General features: G+C 45.5%; 1 protein-coding gene across 3 annotated transcripts in view; it reads left to right on the top strand.

Annotated features, from left to right (window-relative positions):
• The window catches only part of IPO8 (importin 8), a 186,205-nt gene that overhangs the window by 96,456 nt on the left and 72,862 nt on the right, over positions 1-16,887 (top strand). For all 3 annotated transcript variants that reach the window (XM_038761146.1, XM_038761154.1, XM_038761137.1), the window contains 4 exons: positions 4,200-4,289; positions 6,164-6,329; positions 7,534-7,694; positions 16,397-16,522. In XM_038761146.1, the coding sequence (XP_038617074.1) occupies positions 4,200-4,289; positions 6,164-6,329; positions 7,534-7,694; positions 16,397-16,522 (543 nt within the window). The remainder of the gene's footprint in view (positions 1-4,199; positions 4,290-6,163; positions 6,330-7,533; positions 7,695-16,396; positions 16,523-16,887) is intronic.

The following is a 16,887-nucleotide window of genomic DNA, read 5'->3' as shown; positions in this document are numbered from 1 at the left end:
CGCTTACTATGTGCCAAGCACTGTTCTAAGCGCTGGGGGGGGATACAGTGTGATCAGATTGTCCCACGGGGGGCTCACAGTCAATCCCCGTTTTGCAGATGAGGTAACTGAGGCTCAGAGAAGTTAAGTGACTTGCCCAAGGTCACACAGGAGCCAGGATTCGAACCCATGACCTCTGACTCCAAAGCCCGGGCTCTTTCCACTGAGCCACGCTGCTTATAGAACTGACCCGAAGCCTGTGGGATGTAACTCCTGGATTCTTTTATTCTCTAATTTCTTCTAGAATCTTTTCTTTGGCCGTTCAAGTCTTCACCAGAGATTGTATTATTATGATTATTATTATGGTATTTATTAAGCGCTTACTATGTGCCATACACTGTTCTAAGCGCTGGGGTAGGTAGTATGATTATTATTATGGCATTTGTTAAGTGCTTACTATGTGCCATGCACTGTTCTAAGCGCTGGAGTAGATACCAGGTAATCAGGTTGTCCCACGTGGGGCTCACAGTCTTCATCCCCATTTTCGGATGAGGAAACTGAGGCAGAAGCAGCGTGGCTCAGTGGAAAGAGCCCGGGCTTTGGAGTCAGAGGTCGTGGGTTCAAACCCCGGCTCCGCCACTTGGCAGCTGGGTGACTTTGGGCGAGTCACTTCACTTCTCTGGGCCTCAGTTCCCTCATCTGGAAAATGGGGATGAAGACTGTGAGCCCCATGTGGAACAACCTGATTACCTTGTAACCTCCCCAGTGCTTAGAACAGTGCTTTGTACATAGTAAGCGCTTAATAAATGCCGTTATTATTATTATTAGTATTATTAAGCGACTTGCCCAAGGTCACACAGCAGACGAGTGGCGGGGCCGGGATTAGAACCCACGTCCTCTGACTCTCAAGCCCGGGCTCTTTCCGCCAAGCCAGGCTGTTTGTAGGAAGTCATAATTCCTGAAAATTTACTTTATCCCAGTTATCAGCCGGTCCTAATCACCATGTCTTTGCTGCTGGCCAAACTCTGCAAACTTCATTTTGACGCCAGCTTTCGTGTCTTGACACCAGGCGTTATCTTCCCATTAAGCAGCGTGGCTCAGTGGAAAAGAGCCCGGGCTTTGGAGTCCGAGGTCATGGGTTCGAATCCCGGCCCCGCCACTTGTCAGCTGTGACTTCGGGCAAGTCACTTCACTTCTCTGGGCCTCAGTTCCCTCATCTGTAAAATGGGGATGAAGGCTGCGAGCCCCCCGTGGGACAACCTGATCACCTTGTAGCCTCCCCAGCGCTTAGAACAGTGCTTTGCACATAGTAAGCGCTCAATAAATGCCGTTAAAAAAAAAAAAGTACTGAAACTAACTGTCGACTTGAAAGTCTAGGCTTCACCTGCAATTCGATGTAACCTATTTTTTACGGTATTTTTTAGGCGCTTACTATGTGTCAAACACTGTCCAAAGCACTGGGGTAGTTACAAGTTAAGTCAGTCCCTTTTAGACTGTGAGCCCACTGTTGGGTAGGGACTGTCTCTATATGTTGCCAACTTGGACTTCCCAAGCGCTTAGTACAGTGCTCTGCACACAGTAAGCGCTCAATAAATACGATTGATTGATTGATTAGTCAGACACAGTCCCTGGCCCGCATGGGGCTCCCAGTCGAAGTAGGAGGGAGAACAGATATTTAATCCCCATTTTGCAGTTGAGGAAACCGAGGCCCAGAAAAGTGAAGTGATTCACCCGAGGTCACACAGTGAGCAATTGGCAGAGTCAGGATTGGAACCCAGGTCCTCTGACTCCCAGGCGTGTGTTCTACCCACTAGGCCACGTTGCTTCCCCAAGAATTTCTCCCAGTGTGGGGTTCGAACCCACAACCCTGAGACTGAGTCTCATTCTCTACCGACTGAGCTAGCCGGAGACATGGATAGATGTCGGCTTTGGAGTCAGAGGTCGTGGGTTCAAATCCCGCCTTCGCCACTTGTCAGCTGTGTGACTTTGAGCAAGTCACTTCACTTCTCTGGGCCTCGGTTACCTCATCTGTAAAATGGGGATGAAGACTGTGAGCACCGCATGGGACAACCTGATCACCTTGTAACCTCCCCAGCGCTTAGAACAGTGTTTTGCACATAGTAAGCACTTAACAAATACCATTATTATTATCATTATTTGGGCAAGTCACTTCTCTGGGTCTCGGTTACCTCATCTGTAAAATGGGGATGAAGACCGTGAGCCCCCCCGTGGGACAACCTGATCACCTTGTAACCTCCTGAGCGCTTAGAACAGTGCTTTGCACATAGTAAGCGCTTCACAAATACCATTATTATTATTATTATCATTATTTGGGCAAGTCACTTCTCTGGCCCTCGGTTCCCTCATCTGTAAAATGGGGATGACGGCTGTGAGCCCCCCGTGGGACAACCTGATCACCTTGTAACCTCCCCGGCGCTTAGAACAGTGCTTTGCACATAGTAAGCGCTTAACAAATGCCGTCATTATTTTTATTTATAGATCCAAATTGCTTTCTCGGTGAAGTTGCAGCCATTTAATTTCTCAGGTAGTTATGCCGGTGTTTCTTTCTGAAGATCAGGCCGGATGCCTTTAAATTATTCATTCGTATTTGTTTTCGAGGGTGTGTTTTTCAGAGTCGAGAGCGTGCTGTACCTTCTTGGGGTGAATAGGGCTGGGTTTAGGGAGAGTAAAAAAACCCAAGAAAGTCCAGCTTGGGAGTCAGAGGACTTGAGTTCTAATTCCGCTCCGCCGCTTGTCTGCTGTTTGAACTCGGCCAAGTCGCCTAAGTTCTCCGTGCCTCAGTTCCCTCACCTGTAAAACGGGGGTGAAGATTGTGAGGCCTGTGCGGACAGGGACTGTGTCCGACTTGATCTTCTTGAACCTACCCCAGTGCTTAGTACAGCGCCTGGCACTTAGTAAGCACTTAACAAATGCCACAAAGACCGAAAAAAAAAAAACTCGAGGTACCCATCCCTCTCTGGGCCTCATGTCTTCTCATCATCATCATCATCATCAATCGTATTTATTGAGCGCTTACTGTGTGCAGAGCACTGTACTAAGCGCTTGGGAAGTACAAGTTGGCAACGTATCTCCCGTCTGGCCTGAGGGCTCCCTTGTAGAAATCGCCACTGGCCACCCTTTGGTCCACTAAAATCACACCTCCTGCCTAAATTCGGTCTCTTAAGTGTGTATCAGTTTGCCTTCCGTAAGACGCTTTTAGCATCTGGAGCAGGGAGAATTGTAGTGGAGGCTTTTCAGTCTTGACTGTAGCAATTTTAAACCCGCGAAATATCTCCGTTACGTCATTCCAAAAGCTATTTCGTGTTTAGAAGCGGAGGCCAATCAATCAATCAATCGTATTTATTGAGCGCTTACTGTGTGCAGAGCACTGGACTAAGTGCTTGGGAAGTACAAGTTGGCAACATAGAGAGACAGTCCCTACCCAACAGTGGGCTCACAGTCTAGAAGGGGGAGACAGAGAACAAAACCAAACGTACTAACAAAATAAAATAAGTAGAATAGATATGTACAAGCAAAATAAATAGAGTAATAAATATGTACAAACATATATACATATATACAGGTGCTGTGGGGAAGGGAAGGAGGTAAGATGGGGGGATGGAGAGGGGGACGAGGGGGAGAGGAAGGAAGGGACTCAATTAGATGCCACTGGGAGTATCAGTCAATCAATCAATCGTATTTATTGAGCGCTTACTGTGTGCAGAGCACTGTACTAGGAGCTTGGGAAGTACAAGTTGGCAACATATAGAGACAGTCCCTACCCAACAGAGGGCTCACAGTCTAAAAGGGGGAGACAGAGAACAAAACCAAACGTACTAACAAAATAAAATAGATATGTACAAGCAAAATAAATAAATAGAGTAATAAATATGTACAAACATATATACACATATACAGGTGCTGTGGGGAAGGGAAGGAGGTAAGATGGGGGGGATGGAGAGGGGGCGAGGGGGAGAGGAAGGAAGGGACTCAGATGCCACTGGGAGTATCAGTCAATCAATCAATCGTATTTATTGAGCGCTTACTGTGTGCAGAGCACTGGACTAAGCGCTTGGGAAGTCCAAGTTGGCAACATATAGAGACGGTCCCTACCCAATAGTGCTTTAATAGGGTCCAAATCTTTTGTTCGTTCACTATCTCTGCTTGTTTCTCATGCTAGAGAAAAGGGGGATACTTATTCCATGCTTATGTTTCCACAGAAAAGCATATTCAAGGATCAAATGGAGTTGATGCTGCAGAATCACGTGTTTCCATTGTTCTTGTCTAACCTAGGATATCTCAGAGCAAGGGTAAGTTTTCTAGACTTACCAGTTAGCCGTCTTTCTTTTTTTTTAATCTTCTAAGAGTAAAATACCTTTGGGCCATTTCTTCCTGTTTGGGGTTGGAAACTTTCAGTTTCTCCTTAACCGTATTGAGCTCTTGGGTTGATCTGAAATCCCAATTGCCTGAATTTATTGAACTTAAACGGTTAGTCTTAACGAGCGGGTTATCAGTTGGCTTTGAAATTTTAAGGTATTATCGCAGAATGCCGCTTTTCTGCTGGGTGATATTGGGCGAGTCACTTCACTTCTCCACGCCTCAGTTACCCCAGCCGTAAAATGGGGGCGAAGACTGTGAGCCCCCTGTGGGAGCGGGGCTATCTCCAATCTGCTTGTCTTGTATCTGCCTCAGCAATCAATCAATCGTATTATTTATCGTATTCAGCACTTAGCAAAGTGTCTGGCACATAGTAAGCGCTTCACAAATTCCACCGTTATTATAATTATTAACAAATAGTATTAAAAAAATGAGAGTTCTACTACCCCTCCTATTAATCCTCTATTTGTAACCTCATTGTGGGCAGGGAATGTACCTGCTTATTGTTAAATTGTACTCCCCCAAGCGCTTAGTACAGTGCTCTGCACACAGTAAGCGCTCAATAAACACGATCGAATGAATGAACCCATGCAGAACTGATTACTTCTAACAGAGAAGCAGTGTGGCTCAGTGGAAAGAGCCCGGGCTTGGGAGTCAGAGGTCATGGGTTCTAATCCCGGCTCCGCCACGTGTCTGCCGTGTGACCTTGGGCAAGTCACTTCACTTCTCTGAGCCTCAGTTACCTCATCTGTAAAATGGGGATTAAGTCTGTGAGCCCCACGTGGGACAACCTGATCACCTTGTATCCCCCCCCAGCGCTTAGAACAGTGCTTTGCACATAGTAAGCGCTTAACAAATGCCATCATCATTATTATTATTATTATTCAAAAACAGCAACATGATCCAATAAATATAGCTGAGGGAGCATAAGAGTCTTAGGACTTCCTTTGCGGTTACAACATTTATCCAACATGACTTTAGCAATCAATCAATCAATCAATCAATCGTATTTATTGAGCGCTTACTGTGTGCAGAGCACTGTACTAAGCGCTTGGGAAGTCCAAGTTGGCAACATCTAGAGACAGTCCCTACCCAACAGTGGGCTCACAGTCTAAAAGGGGGAGACAGAGAACAAAACCAAACATACTAACAAAATAAAATAAATAGAATAGATATATACAAGTAAAATAAATAAATAAATAGAGTAATAAATATGTACAAACATATATACATATCTGAAGCAGCGTGGCTCAGTGGAAAGAGCCCGGGCTTTGGAGTCAGAGGTCATGGGTTCGAATCCCGGCTCCGCCGCATGTCTGCTGTGTGACCTTGGGCAAGTCACTTAACTTCTCTGAGCCTCAGTTACCTCATCTGTAAAACAGGGATTAAGACTGTGAACCCCACATGGGACAACCTGATCACTTTGTATCCCCCCCCCAGCGCTTAGAACAGTGCTTTGCACATAGTAAGCGCTTAACAAATGCCAACATTATTATTATTATTATTATTATTATATACAGATGCTGTGGGGAAGGGAAGGAGGTAAGATGGGGGGGATGGAGAGGGGGACGAGGGGAGGCTAGGATGTCATCTAAGCACTTAGTACAGTGCTCTGCACAAAGTCAGCACTCAATAAATACGACTGAATGAATAATCTCATTCATAATCTCATTTTTCGAGGTCCCACACCTCACTCACCGCTTTGTGCACCTCTAAGACTCTCCAAGGTTGTCGTCAGCGTCAGGTATTTTTTACGCGTTTCGGTGCCCCGAGAGTAATGGGCCGTGACTTTCTTCGTATCCCGCAGTCCTGTTGGGTTCTCCACTCATTCAGCGCCCTGAAATTCCACAACGAGATCAACCTAAGAAACGCGGTGGAACTAGCCAAGAAGAGCCTGATCGAAGATAAGGAAATGCCCGTCAAGGTCGAAGCCGCCATAGCTCTGCAGTCGCTGATTAGTAACCAGGAGAAAGGTAGGTACTTTTTGGTCTAAAAGTGACCGGCAAAGATGCCGGGACGCCCGCGGGAACGCCGGCTGCGCGTCTCCGGGATTTGGGGCGCCTTCCGATCCTCACTAATAGTTCGGGGTCTCCTCAGATCCTCCAGTTGACGTGAAATTCCCTCTCCCGCATTCACACGAGTCAGTGGGAAGCCCTTTTGTCCGTCCGCGTCAGCCTCGAAAGACGTCTCACACAACTGATGAGAAGCGGCGTGGCCCAGTGGAAAGAGCCCGGGCTTTGGAGTCAGAGGTCGTGGGTTCAAATCCCGGCTCCGCCGCTTGTCAGCTGGGTGACTTTGGGCAAGCCACTTCACTTCTCTCAGTTCCCTCATCTGTAAAATGGGGATAAATACTGTGAGCCCCCCGTGGGACAACCCGATCACCTTGTAACCTCCCCAGTGCTTAGAACAGTGCTTGGCACATAGTAAGCGCTTAATAAATTAGAGAAGCGGCGTGGCTCAGTGGAAAGAGCCCGGGCTTTGGAGTCAGAGGTCATGGGTTCGGCTCCCCCACATCTCTGCTGTGTGACCTTGGGCAGGTCACTTCTCTGAACCTCAGTTCCCTCACCTGGAAAATGGGGATGAAGACTGTGAGCCCCACATGGGACAACCTGATCACCTTGTGTCCACCCCAGCGCTTAGAACAGTGCTCTGCAATCAATCAATCAATCAATCGTATTTATTGAGCACTTACTATGTGCAGAGCACTGTACTAAGCGCTTGGGAAGTACAAACTGGCAACACATAGAGACAGTCCCTACCCAACAGTGGGCTCACAGTCTAAAAGGGGGAGACGGAGAACAAAACCAAACATACCAACAAAATAAAATAAATAGGATAGAAATGTACAAGTAAAATAAATAAATAGAGTAATAAATATGTACAACCATATATACATATATACAGGTGCTGTGGGGAAGCGAAGGAGGTAAGATGGGGGGATGGAGAGGGGGACGAGGGGGAGAGGAGAGGGGGAGACTACTGCACATAGTAAGCGCTTAACAAATGCCATTATTATTGTTAAATGCCGTCATTATTATTATTATTATTACACAGCTTCGAAGGGGAGAGTTTCTCTGTTTTTCTAGCGGTTGACTCGGAGCCAGGTTTGGCAGGGGGGTGGGGGAAAGCAGATTGGGATGCTGCGGCCCTCCTTATTTTCCCCCGTTGTGTCGTTAGCCAAGGAGTATGTGAAGCCTCACGTCAGGCCCGTTATGCAAGAGCTGCTGCATATTGTGAGAGAGACAGAGAACGACGACGTCACGAACGTCATCCAGAAGATGATCTGCGTGTACAGTCAGGAGGTGGCCACCATCGCGGTGGATATGACCCAGCATTTGGTAAGACACCCCGGACCCGGATTTCCAGCCCCCCGCCGGCCCACCGGGGCCGAAAGCCGGGGAAACGGAGCTATTGGGTTGAGAACCGGCCTCGGGGGGTCCGGAAAAATTGATCCTAAGGCCTGGCCGTCGGAGGGATCTCCCCCAGTGCTTAGAACAGTGCTGGGCACGTCGTAAGCGCTTAACAAATACCAAAATTATTGCTATTACTATTAATCGCATATCGATTAATAAGGTGGGTAGACTGCCGTCCTGGTTCCTTTGACCTGAGCTTGAGAACCCGAAAGACCAACCCAAGAGGTTATTGGATCAATCAATCAATCAGTCATATTTATTGAGCGCTTACGGTGTGCAGAGCACTGGACTAAGCGCTTGGGAAGTCCAAGTCGGCAACTGATAGAGACGGTCCCTACCCAACAACGGGCTCACAGTCTAGACGGGGGAGACGGACAACAAAATCAATCCATCAATCGTATTTATTGAGCGCTTACTGTGTGCAGAGCACTGGACTAAGCGCTTGGGAAGTCCAAGTCGGCAACAGATGGAGACGGTCCCTACCCGACAACGGGCTCGCAGTCTAGAAGGGGTAGACGGACAACAAAATCAATCCATCAATCGTATTTATTGAGCGCTTACGGTGTGCAGAGCACTGTCCTAAGCGCTTGGGAGGTCCCAGTCGGCAACAGATAGAGACAGTCCCTACCCAACAGCAGGCTCACAGTCTAGAAGGGGGAGACAGGCAACAAAACAAAACATTAACCAAATAAAATAATTAGCATAAATATGTCCAAATAAACTAAATAAGTAAATAGGGTAATTTGATAGTGCTGCTGAAAGGATTTTGAGCTCCGTTTTATTCCATTTAGAAGGAAAATGTGGTAATATGGAATTGTCGTGATTATTGTTGGCACGTTGTTTGCTTTTCAGTACATTCTTTTGTCCTGTTGTGTTATGCTTTCTTCTTCATCTCCTTCCTGCTTTCACTGCAAATAATTTTGGTCTGCCTCATCCATTAAGGAGTATGTGCCATGGCTTTGTGGCCGGAGCACAGGCCTGAGAGTCAGAAGGACTGTATACCTGTATATATATATACATATACAGGTATATATGTACACCTGTATATATGTTTGTATGTATTTATTACTCTATTTTATTTGTTCATCTTTATTCTATTTATTTTATTTTGTTAATATGTTTTGCTTTGTTCTCTGTCTCCCCCTTCTAGACTGTGAGCCCACTGTTGGGTAGGGACCATCTCTGTATGTTGCCAACTTGTACTTCCCAAGCGCTTAGTACAGTGCTCTGCACACAGTAAGTGCTCAATAAATATGATTGAATGAATGAATGAATGAATGAGAAGCACCGAGCGCCCTTCTTCCGCAGAAGGCTCTAGGGGAGAGGCGTGGAAACTTTAGAGTCTCCTCAGGCGTCGCCACTTCTCGCCTGCTTCGGGGAGCAGCTCATTCGTCATCATCATCATCAATCGTATTTATTGAGCACTTACTGTGTGCAGAGCACTGTACTAAGCGCTTGGGAAGTACAAGTTGGCAACATATAGAGACAGTCCCTACCCAACAGTGGGTTCACAGTCTAAACATCTCGTCATATTTAGTGAACACTGACTGGGCTGGGCTCTTTCCACTGAGCCACGCAGCTTCATTTCTCTGGGCCTCGGTGACCTCATCTGTAAAATGGGGGTTAAGATTGGGAGCCCCAGGTGGGACAACTTGATCACCTTGTATCCCCCCAGCGCTCAGAACAGTGCTTGGCACATAAGCGCTTAACAAATACCATCATTATTGTTCACTATTGTTCTTTTAGACTGAGAGCCCACTTTTGGGTAGGGACTGTCTCTATATGTTGCCAACTTGTACTTCCCAAGCGCTTAGTACAGTGCTCTGCACACACTAAGCGCTCAATAAATCCGATTGGCCTTCCCAGACTGAGCCCCTTCCTTCCTCTCCCCCTTCTCCCCCCTCTGTCCCCCCCCATCTTACCTCCTTCCCTTCCCCACAGCACCTGTATATATGTTTGTACATATTTATTACTCTATTTATTTTACTTGTACATATCTATTCTATTTATTTTATTTTGTTAGTATGTTTGGTTTTGTTCTCTGTCTCCCCCTTTTAGACTGTGAGCCCACTGTTGGGTAGGGACTGTCTGTAGATGTTGCCAACTTGTACTTCCCGAGCGCTTAGTACAGTGCTCTGCACACAGTAAGCGCTCAATAAATACGATTGATGATGATGATGATGATTGATTGATTGATTGATTCTACCCACTGCGTCTTGATAGCTAAAGCAAATTCCTTAACTGCAGAGGACGCGCCAGGAGTAGAAAGAGCAAAGACCATTTGGTAAACGCCTCTGGATTGTAGAACGGGTCCCTTCGGTGAGGTCAGTGGGGTTTTGGAGCCTCTAAACCAGATTCGTGTTTTTGGGCACCAGGATTTTTAGCTCCCGGGGGCCCAGGTTGGGCTTCAGCTTCTCATCTGTCTATATGTTTGTACGTATTTATTACTCTATTTTATTTGTACATATTTATTCTATTTATTGTATTTTGTTAATATGCTTTGTTTTGTTGTCTGTCTCCCCTTTCTAGACTGTGAGCCCGCTGTTGGGCAGGGACCGTCTCTAGATGTTGCCAACTTGGACTTCCCCAGCGCTTAGTACAGTGCTCTGCACACAGTCAGCGCTCAACAAATACGATTGAATGAATGACTGTGTGCAAAGCACTGTACTGAGCTCTTAGGGAGAGTGTGGCGTAACAACAGACACATTCCTGCCCGCAATAGGTTGGTGGTCTAGAAGAAGAGACAGGTGTTCATATAAAGAAAGAAATAAATGACAGATGGCGGGGGGAGCAAGTCGGGGTTCATTTCTGTTTTAATAATTCATTCATTCAGTTGTATTTATTGAGCGCTTACTGTGTGCAGAGCACTGTACTAAGCGCTTGGGAAGTACAAGTCGGCAACATATAGAGACGGTCCCTACCCCGGGTGCCATGGGGCCTCCATTCATTCATTCAGTTGTATTTATTGAGCACTTACTGTGTGCAGAGCACTGTACTAAGCGCTTCGGAAGTATAAGTTAGCAACATATCGAGACGGTCCCTACCCAACAACGGGCTCCCAGTCTAGAAGGGGGAGACAGACAACAAAACAAAACACGGAGACAGACGTCAAAGTCGTCAGAACAAATAGAATTAAAGAACAGTTCAGCTCTAGACGATCCCCGAAATTCCTCTGAATCATCAATCGTATTTATTGAGCGCTTACTGTGTGCAGAGCACTGTACTAAGCGCTTGGGAAGTACAAGTTGGCAACATATAGAGACGGTCCCTACCTTGAATAATATAATAATAATCTTGTAGGCTCTGAGCCCGTTGTTGGGTAGGGATAGTCTCTATCTGCTGCCGAATTGTGCTTTCCAAGTGCTTAGTGCAGTGCTCTGCACACAGTAAGTGCTCAGTAAATACAACTGAAGGAATAATCATCATAATAGTTCAATAATTATTAGTATCGTGGTATTTGTTAAGTACTTACTGTGTGCCAGGCACTGTACTAAGCGCTGAGGTGGATGCAGGCACATCAGGGTGGACACAGTCCCTGTCCCACATAGGGCTCACAGTCTCAATTCCCCTTTTGCAGATGACGTAACCGAGGCCCAGAGAAGTGGAGTGACTTGTCCAAGGTCACACAGCAGACATGCGACAGAGCTGGGATTAGAACCCGTGACCTAGTAGATAGGAAACAGGCCTGTGAGTCAGAAGGACTTGGGTTCTAATCCTGGTTCTGCCACTTGTCTGCTGTGTGACCTTGGACAAGTCACTTCACTTTTCTAGGCCTCATTTCCCCCATCTGGAAAATGGGGATTAAGACCGGGAGCCTCATGTGGGACAGGGAATTCATTCATTCGTATTTATTGAGCGCTTACTGTGTGCAGAGCACTGTACTAAGCGCTTGGGAAGTACAAGTCGACAACATAGAGAGACGGTCTCTACCCAACAACAGTCTAGAAGGGGGATACGGACGGCAGAACAAAACATGTGGACAGGTGTCAAAACCATCAGAAAAAATAGAATTAAAGCTATTCAACCTATTCGTTTGTATCTGTCCCAGCGCTTAGTACAGTACCTGGAGCATAGCGCTTAACAGATACCATAATTATTCTTATTATATGGGACAGGGACTCTGTCCATCCCAATTTGCTTGTATCCGTCCCAGCACTTAGAACAGAGCCTGGAGCATAGTAAGCACTTAAATACCACAATTATTATTATTATTACTACTATTATTTTCCATTTATTGGCCCACTGGGATAAGAATCTGTTAATCCCATTGAGAATCAATCGATCGTATTTAATAATAATAATAATGATGGCATTTGTTAAGCGCTTACTATGTGCAAAGCACTAAGCGGTGAAGCACTGTTCGCGCTTACTGTGTGCAGTGCACTGTGCTAAGCTCTTGGAAGACTACAATATAACAGACCCATTCCCTGCCCACAGTGAGATTACAGTCTAGAGCAACATACACGGAGACAGTAGTGTGTTGCTGCCAATGCATTATTTCCTGAAGGAAAATAAATATTCCTGGCGAAAGGGAACAGTTTGGGTCTTGGACCCCTTCACAACTCATGTCGGGGGCAAATCGGTTCGTCCGCATTGAGAACCTTTTGTTCATTATAGAGCCACTGAAAGGGACCATAAAGTGGGGTGATGCGTGTGCTTTTCTTATCTGTTTTTACTTCGAAAAGAAAAATTTTGAAACCATCAGATGTTGCCTTCACAACTCATGTTGGGGGCAAATCGGTTCGTCTGCATTGAGAATCTTTTGGTCATTACAGAGCCACTGAACGGGACCATAAAGTGGGGTGATGCGTGTGCTCTTCTTATCCGTTTTTACTTCGAAAAGAAAAATTTTGAAACCATCAGATGTTGCCTTCACAACTCATGTTGGGGGCAAATCGGTTCATCCTCATTGAGAATCTTTTGGTCATTATAGAGCCACTGAACGGGACCATAAAGTGGGGTAATGTGTGTGCTTTTCTTATCCGTTTTTACTTCAAAAAGAAAAATTTTGAAGCCATCAGATGTTGCCTTCACAACTCATGTTGGGGGCAAATTGGTTCATCCTCATTGAGAATCTTTTGGTCATTATAGAGCCACTGAACGGGACCATAAAGTGGGGTAATGCGTGTGCTTTTCTTATCCGTTTTTACTTCAAAAAGAAAAATTTTGAAGCCATCAGATGTTGCCTTCACAACTCATGTTGGGGGCAAATAGGTTCATCCTCATTGAGAATCTTTTGGTCATTACAGAGCCACTGAACGGGACCATAAAGTGGGGTGATGCGTGTGCTCTTCTTATCCGTTTTTACTTCGAAAAGAAAAATTTTGAAACCATCAGATGTTGCCTTCACAACTCATGTTGGGGGCAAATCGGTTCATCCTCATTGAGAATCTTTTGGTCATTACAGAGCCACTGAACGGGACCATAAAGTGGGGTGATGCGTGTGCTTTTCTTATCCGTTTTTACTTCGAAAAGAAAAATTTTGAAACCATCAGATGTTGCCTTCACAACTCATGTCGGGGGCAAATCGGTTCATCCGCATTGAGAATCTTTTGTTCATCAGTTTCCATATGGGCCCATTTAGTCTTCCTTCAGCGGGGCTTCCTTGTTGACTCTCTGCTTTTTTCACAATCCCTCTTCCACTCTGCTTATCACTTTGTTTTAAATGGCATTTATTAAGCCCTTACAATTTTGTAGGCACTGAACTATAGCTGTAATTCTATTTCTTCTGACGATTTTGACACCTGTCTACCTGCCTCGTCTTGTTGTCCGTCTCCCCATTCTAGACTGTGAGCCCGCTGTTGGGAAGGGACCGTCTCTAGATGTTGCCGACTTGTACTTCCCAAGCGCTTAGTCCAGTGCTCTGCACACAGTAAGCGCTCAATAAATACGATTGAATGAATGAATGAATTATGGAGCCACTGAACGGGACCATAAAGTGGGGTGATGCGTGTGCTTTTCTTATCCGTGTTACTTCGAAAAGAAAAATTTTGAAATTATTAGATGTTGCCGACTTGTACTTCCCAAGCGCTTAGTCCAGTGCTCTGCACACAGTAAGCGCTCAATAAATACGATTGAATGAATGAATGAATCTCCTGATGCCTGTGCTTTGCCCACAGTAAGCGCTCAATAAATATGATAGAATAAATGAATCTCATCTCATTCCATCCTACTGTGAGCATGGTCCCTTCCTAGATTTCATCATCATCATCATCAATCGTATTTATTGAGCGCTTACTGTGTGCAGAGCACTGTACTAAGCGCTTGGGAAGTACAAATTGGCAACATATAGAGACAGTCCCATTTAAAATACTTTGCATTCTCTTCAGAACAGTTGACAAGTGATTATTCAGAGGTGGTTTTTCTTCCTTCCTTCCCCACTACCTCCACCGGAGACTGAGCCCGGGAAGGAAGAGGAAGTGAAACTTCAATCATTCATTCAATCAGTCATATTTATTGAGCGCTTACCGCGTGCAGAGCACGTACTAAGCGCCGGGAGGGTACGATACAACAATAAACAGACATATTCTGTGCCCACAACGAGCCCAGCCTACATCGCTCTTGCTGCTTTTTACAGTCGCAGCAAGGGAACATGACTGAAAGGGGGGAATGGGAATCCATTCGTTGAAGTCAGGGGTTGGAATTCCTTCTTTCATCCATGCTTTCCTAAACTCGTGGCGGGCAGGAAGGTGTCTGTTATATTGTCCCATCATACTCTCCCAAGTGCTTAGTACAGTGCTCTGCCCACAGTAAGCGCTCAATAAATACGATCGACTGACTGACTTAGTCTCTGAACCCCGTGCGAGATAGGGTCTGTGGCCCACCAAGTTAATTGGTACTTACCCCAGCGCTTAGAACAGTGTTTCACATATAGCAAGCGCTGAACGAATCATTCAAAAAAAGGGGACTTTTTTTCAGAAAGTTCTAGAAAGTTTTAGAAGAACTAGAAGAAAGTTCTAGAAGAAAGTTCTAGAAGAACTTTCTAGAAGAAAACCCTTGCTTTCATTATGTAGAATGCTTTTAATAACAATAATGCTAATAATGATGGCATTTAGTAAGTGCTTACCATGTGCAAAGCACTTTTCTAAGCGCTGGGGAGGTTAAAAGGTGATCAGGTTGTCCCACAGGGGGGCTCACAGTCTTAATCCCCATTTTACAGATGAGGTAACTGAGACACAGAGAAGTTAAGTGACTTTGCCCAGAGTCACACAGCTGACAATTGGCGGAGCCGGGATTTGAACCCATGACCTCTGAATCTCAAGCCCGGGCTCTTTCCACTGAGTTGGGGCATATCTGGAGAGAAAGTAGTGTGCTGCTGGAGGAAACAGTTTGGTCATTCATTCATTCTATCATATTTATTAAGCGCTTACCGTGCTCAGAGCACTGTACTAAGCGATTGGGACAGTGCCACACAACAATAAACGGTGACATTCCCTGTCCACAGCGAGCTCACAGTCTGTGCAAATGCGGCATCAGGACAAACACAAATAAAAATAATAATAGCGCTTACTAGGTTCATTCATTCAGTCGTATTTATTGAGCGCACAAGTAATAATAATAATGATGATGGTATTTGTTAAGCGCTTACTAGGTTTATTCATTCATTCAATCGTATTTATTGAGCGCTTGCTGTGTGCAGAGCACTGCTCTAAGCGCTGGGGTAGATACAAGGTAATCAGGTTGTTGTACGTGGGGCTCACAGTCTTAATCCCCATTTTGCAAATGAGGCACAGAGATGTTAAGTGGTTTGCCCAAGGTCACACAGCAGACAAGTTGGAGAGTCGGGATTCGATCCCACGACCTCTGCCTCCCGAGCCCGGGCTCTTTTCACTCAGCCACCCTGCTTCTCTAAAAAATGCGAGTTTTCTGCAACATGAGGTTCTTCGGAAACACAACCCTGGGGTATCAATGACCTGACTGTGGTTAAGTTATATTCAGGAAATCTAGGAAGGAACCGTGCTCATAGTTGGATGGAATGAGTTCGATTCATTTATTCTGTCATATTTATTGAGCGTTTACGGTGTGCTAAGCACTTGGGAGAGGACAGTGCAACAACAGACGGACACAATCCTGCCCACAACGAGCTCACGGTCTCCAAGGGGAGATCTAGACCTGGATCTAGGTTTATATTTAATAATATAAAGAAATAAGTGAATTACAGCTATATACAGATCTATACATATATCTGAGATATATGAGATGGAATCAAATTTTTCAGGATGGTCCTCCAGAGTTTGCAGTTGTGTGTGAGGAAATGGTCCCCTCGTTCATCACTCATTGAAGTGATGCATAAGCCAGCTCGCTTTTGAGTTTTCTTTCATTTCAAGCATGAGGCTGCCTATCAACATCACCGTCGTTACATTTCATATGTGAGGTAGAGCACTGCGGCCTTGGGAAGAAGGTAAATCGATAAAATCCTTAACATTTCTCTGGCCAGGTCGTTCTGCAACGGAAAAAAAACTCTGGCCGACCATTTTAACGGTCGATTTCAAGTCTGTCCTTAGAGGTGGGCTTTTTAGCAATGTCCTAACTCCCGTTTTTCCAATATGCAGCGTATTTTCTCACGTCGCTCGTGGCAAGGATAGACTTGTCCTACCTTTGACGTTGGGAAGAATTTGTTTTTCCAGGCAGAGATATTTGGAAAAGTTCTTCAGAGCGATGAGTATGAAGAGGTAGAGGACAAAACCGTCATGGCTATGGGGATCTTGCACACCATCGACACTATCTTGACGGTCGTCGAAGATCACAAAGAGGTAAGAGATCTTCAGTCAGATAACGCAGAATCCATTTTAGTAACTGACCCCAAGGTGACAAGGAAAATAATGAAAAGAAACGACAACTGGGTGATCTTTAAAGGGCCGGATAAGGAATTCGACAAACTAGGGTTTCTGTGTAACTATATAATAATAATAATGTTGGTATTTGTTAAGCGCTTACTATGTGCCAAGCACTGTTCTAAGCGCTGGGGTAGATACAAGGTAATCAGGTTGTCCCACGTGGGGCTCACAGTCTTAATCCCCATTTTACAGATGAGGGAACTGAGGCCCAGAGAAGTTAAGTGACTTGTCCAAAGTCACACAGCTGGGAAGTGGCGGAGCCAGGATTTGAACCCCTGACC

This window comes from Tachyglossus aculeatus, chromosome 2 (assembly GCF_015852505.1).
Source record: "Tachyglossus aculeatus isolate mTacAcu1 chromosome 2, mTacAcu1.pri, whole genome shotgun sequence".
In the NCBI taxonomy this organism is placed as follows: Eukaryota; Metazoa; Chordata; class Mammalia; order Monotremata; family Tachyglossidae; genus Tachyglossus; species Tachyglossus aculeatus.
This window is presented reverse-complemented; position numbering and strand designations above follow the sequence as displayed.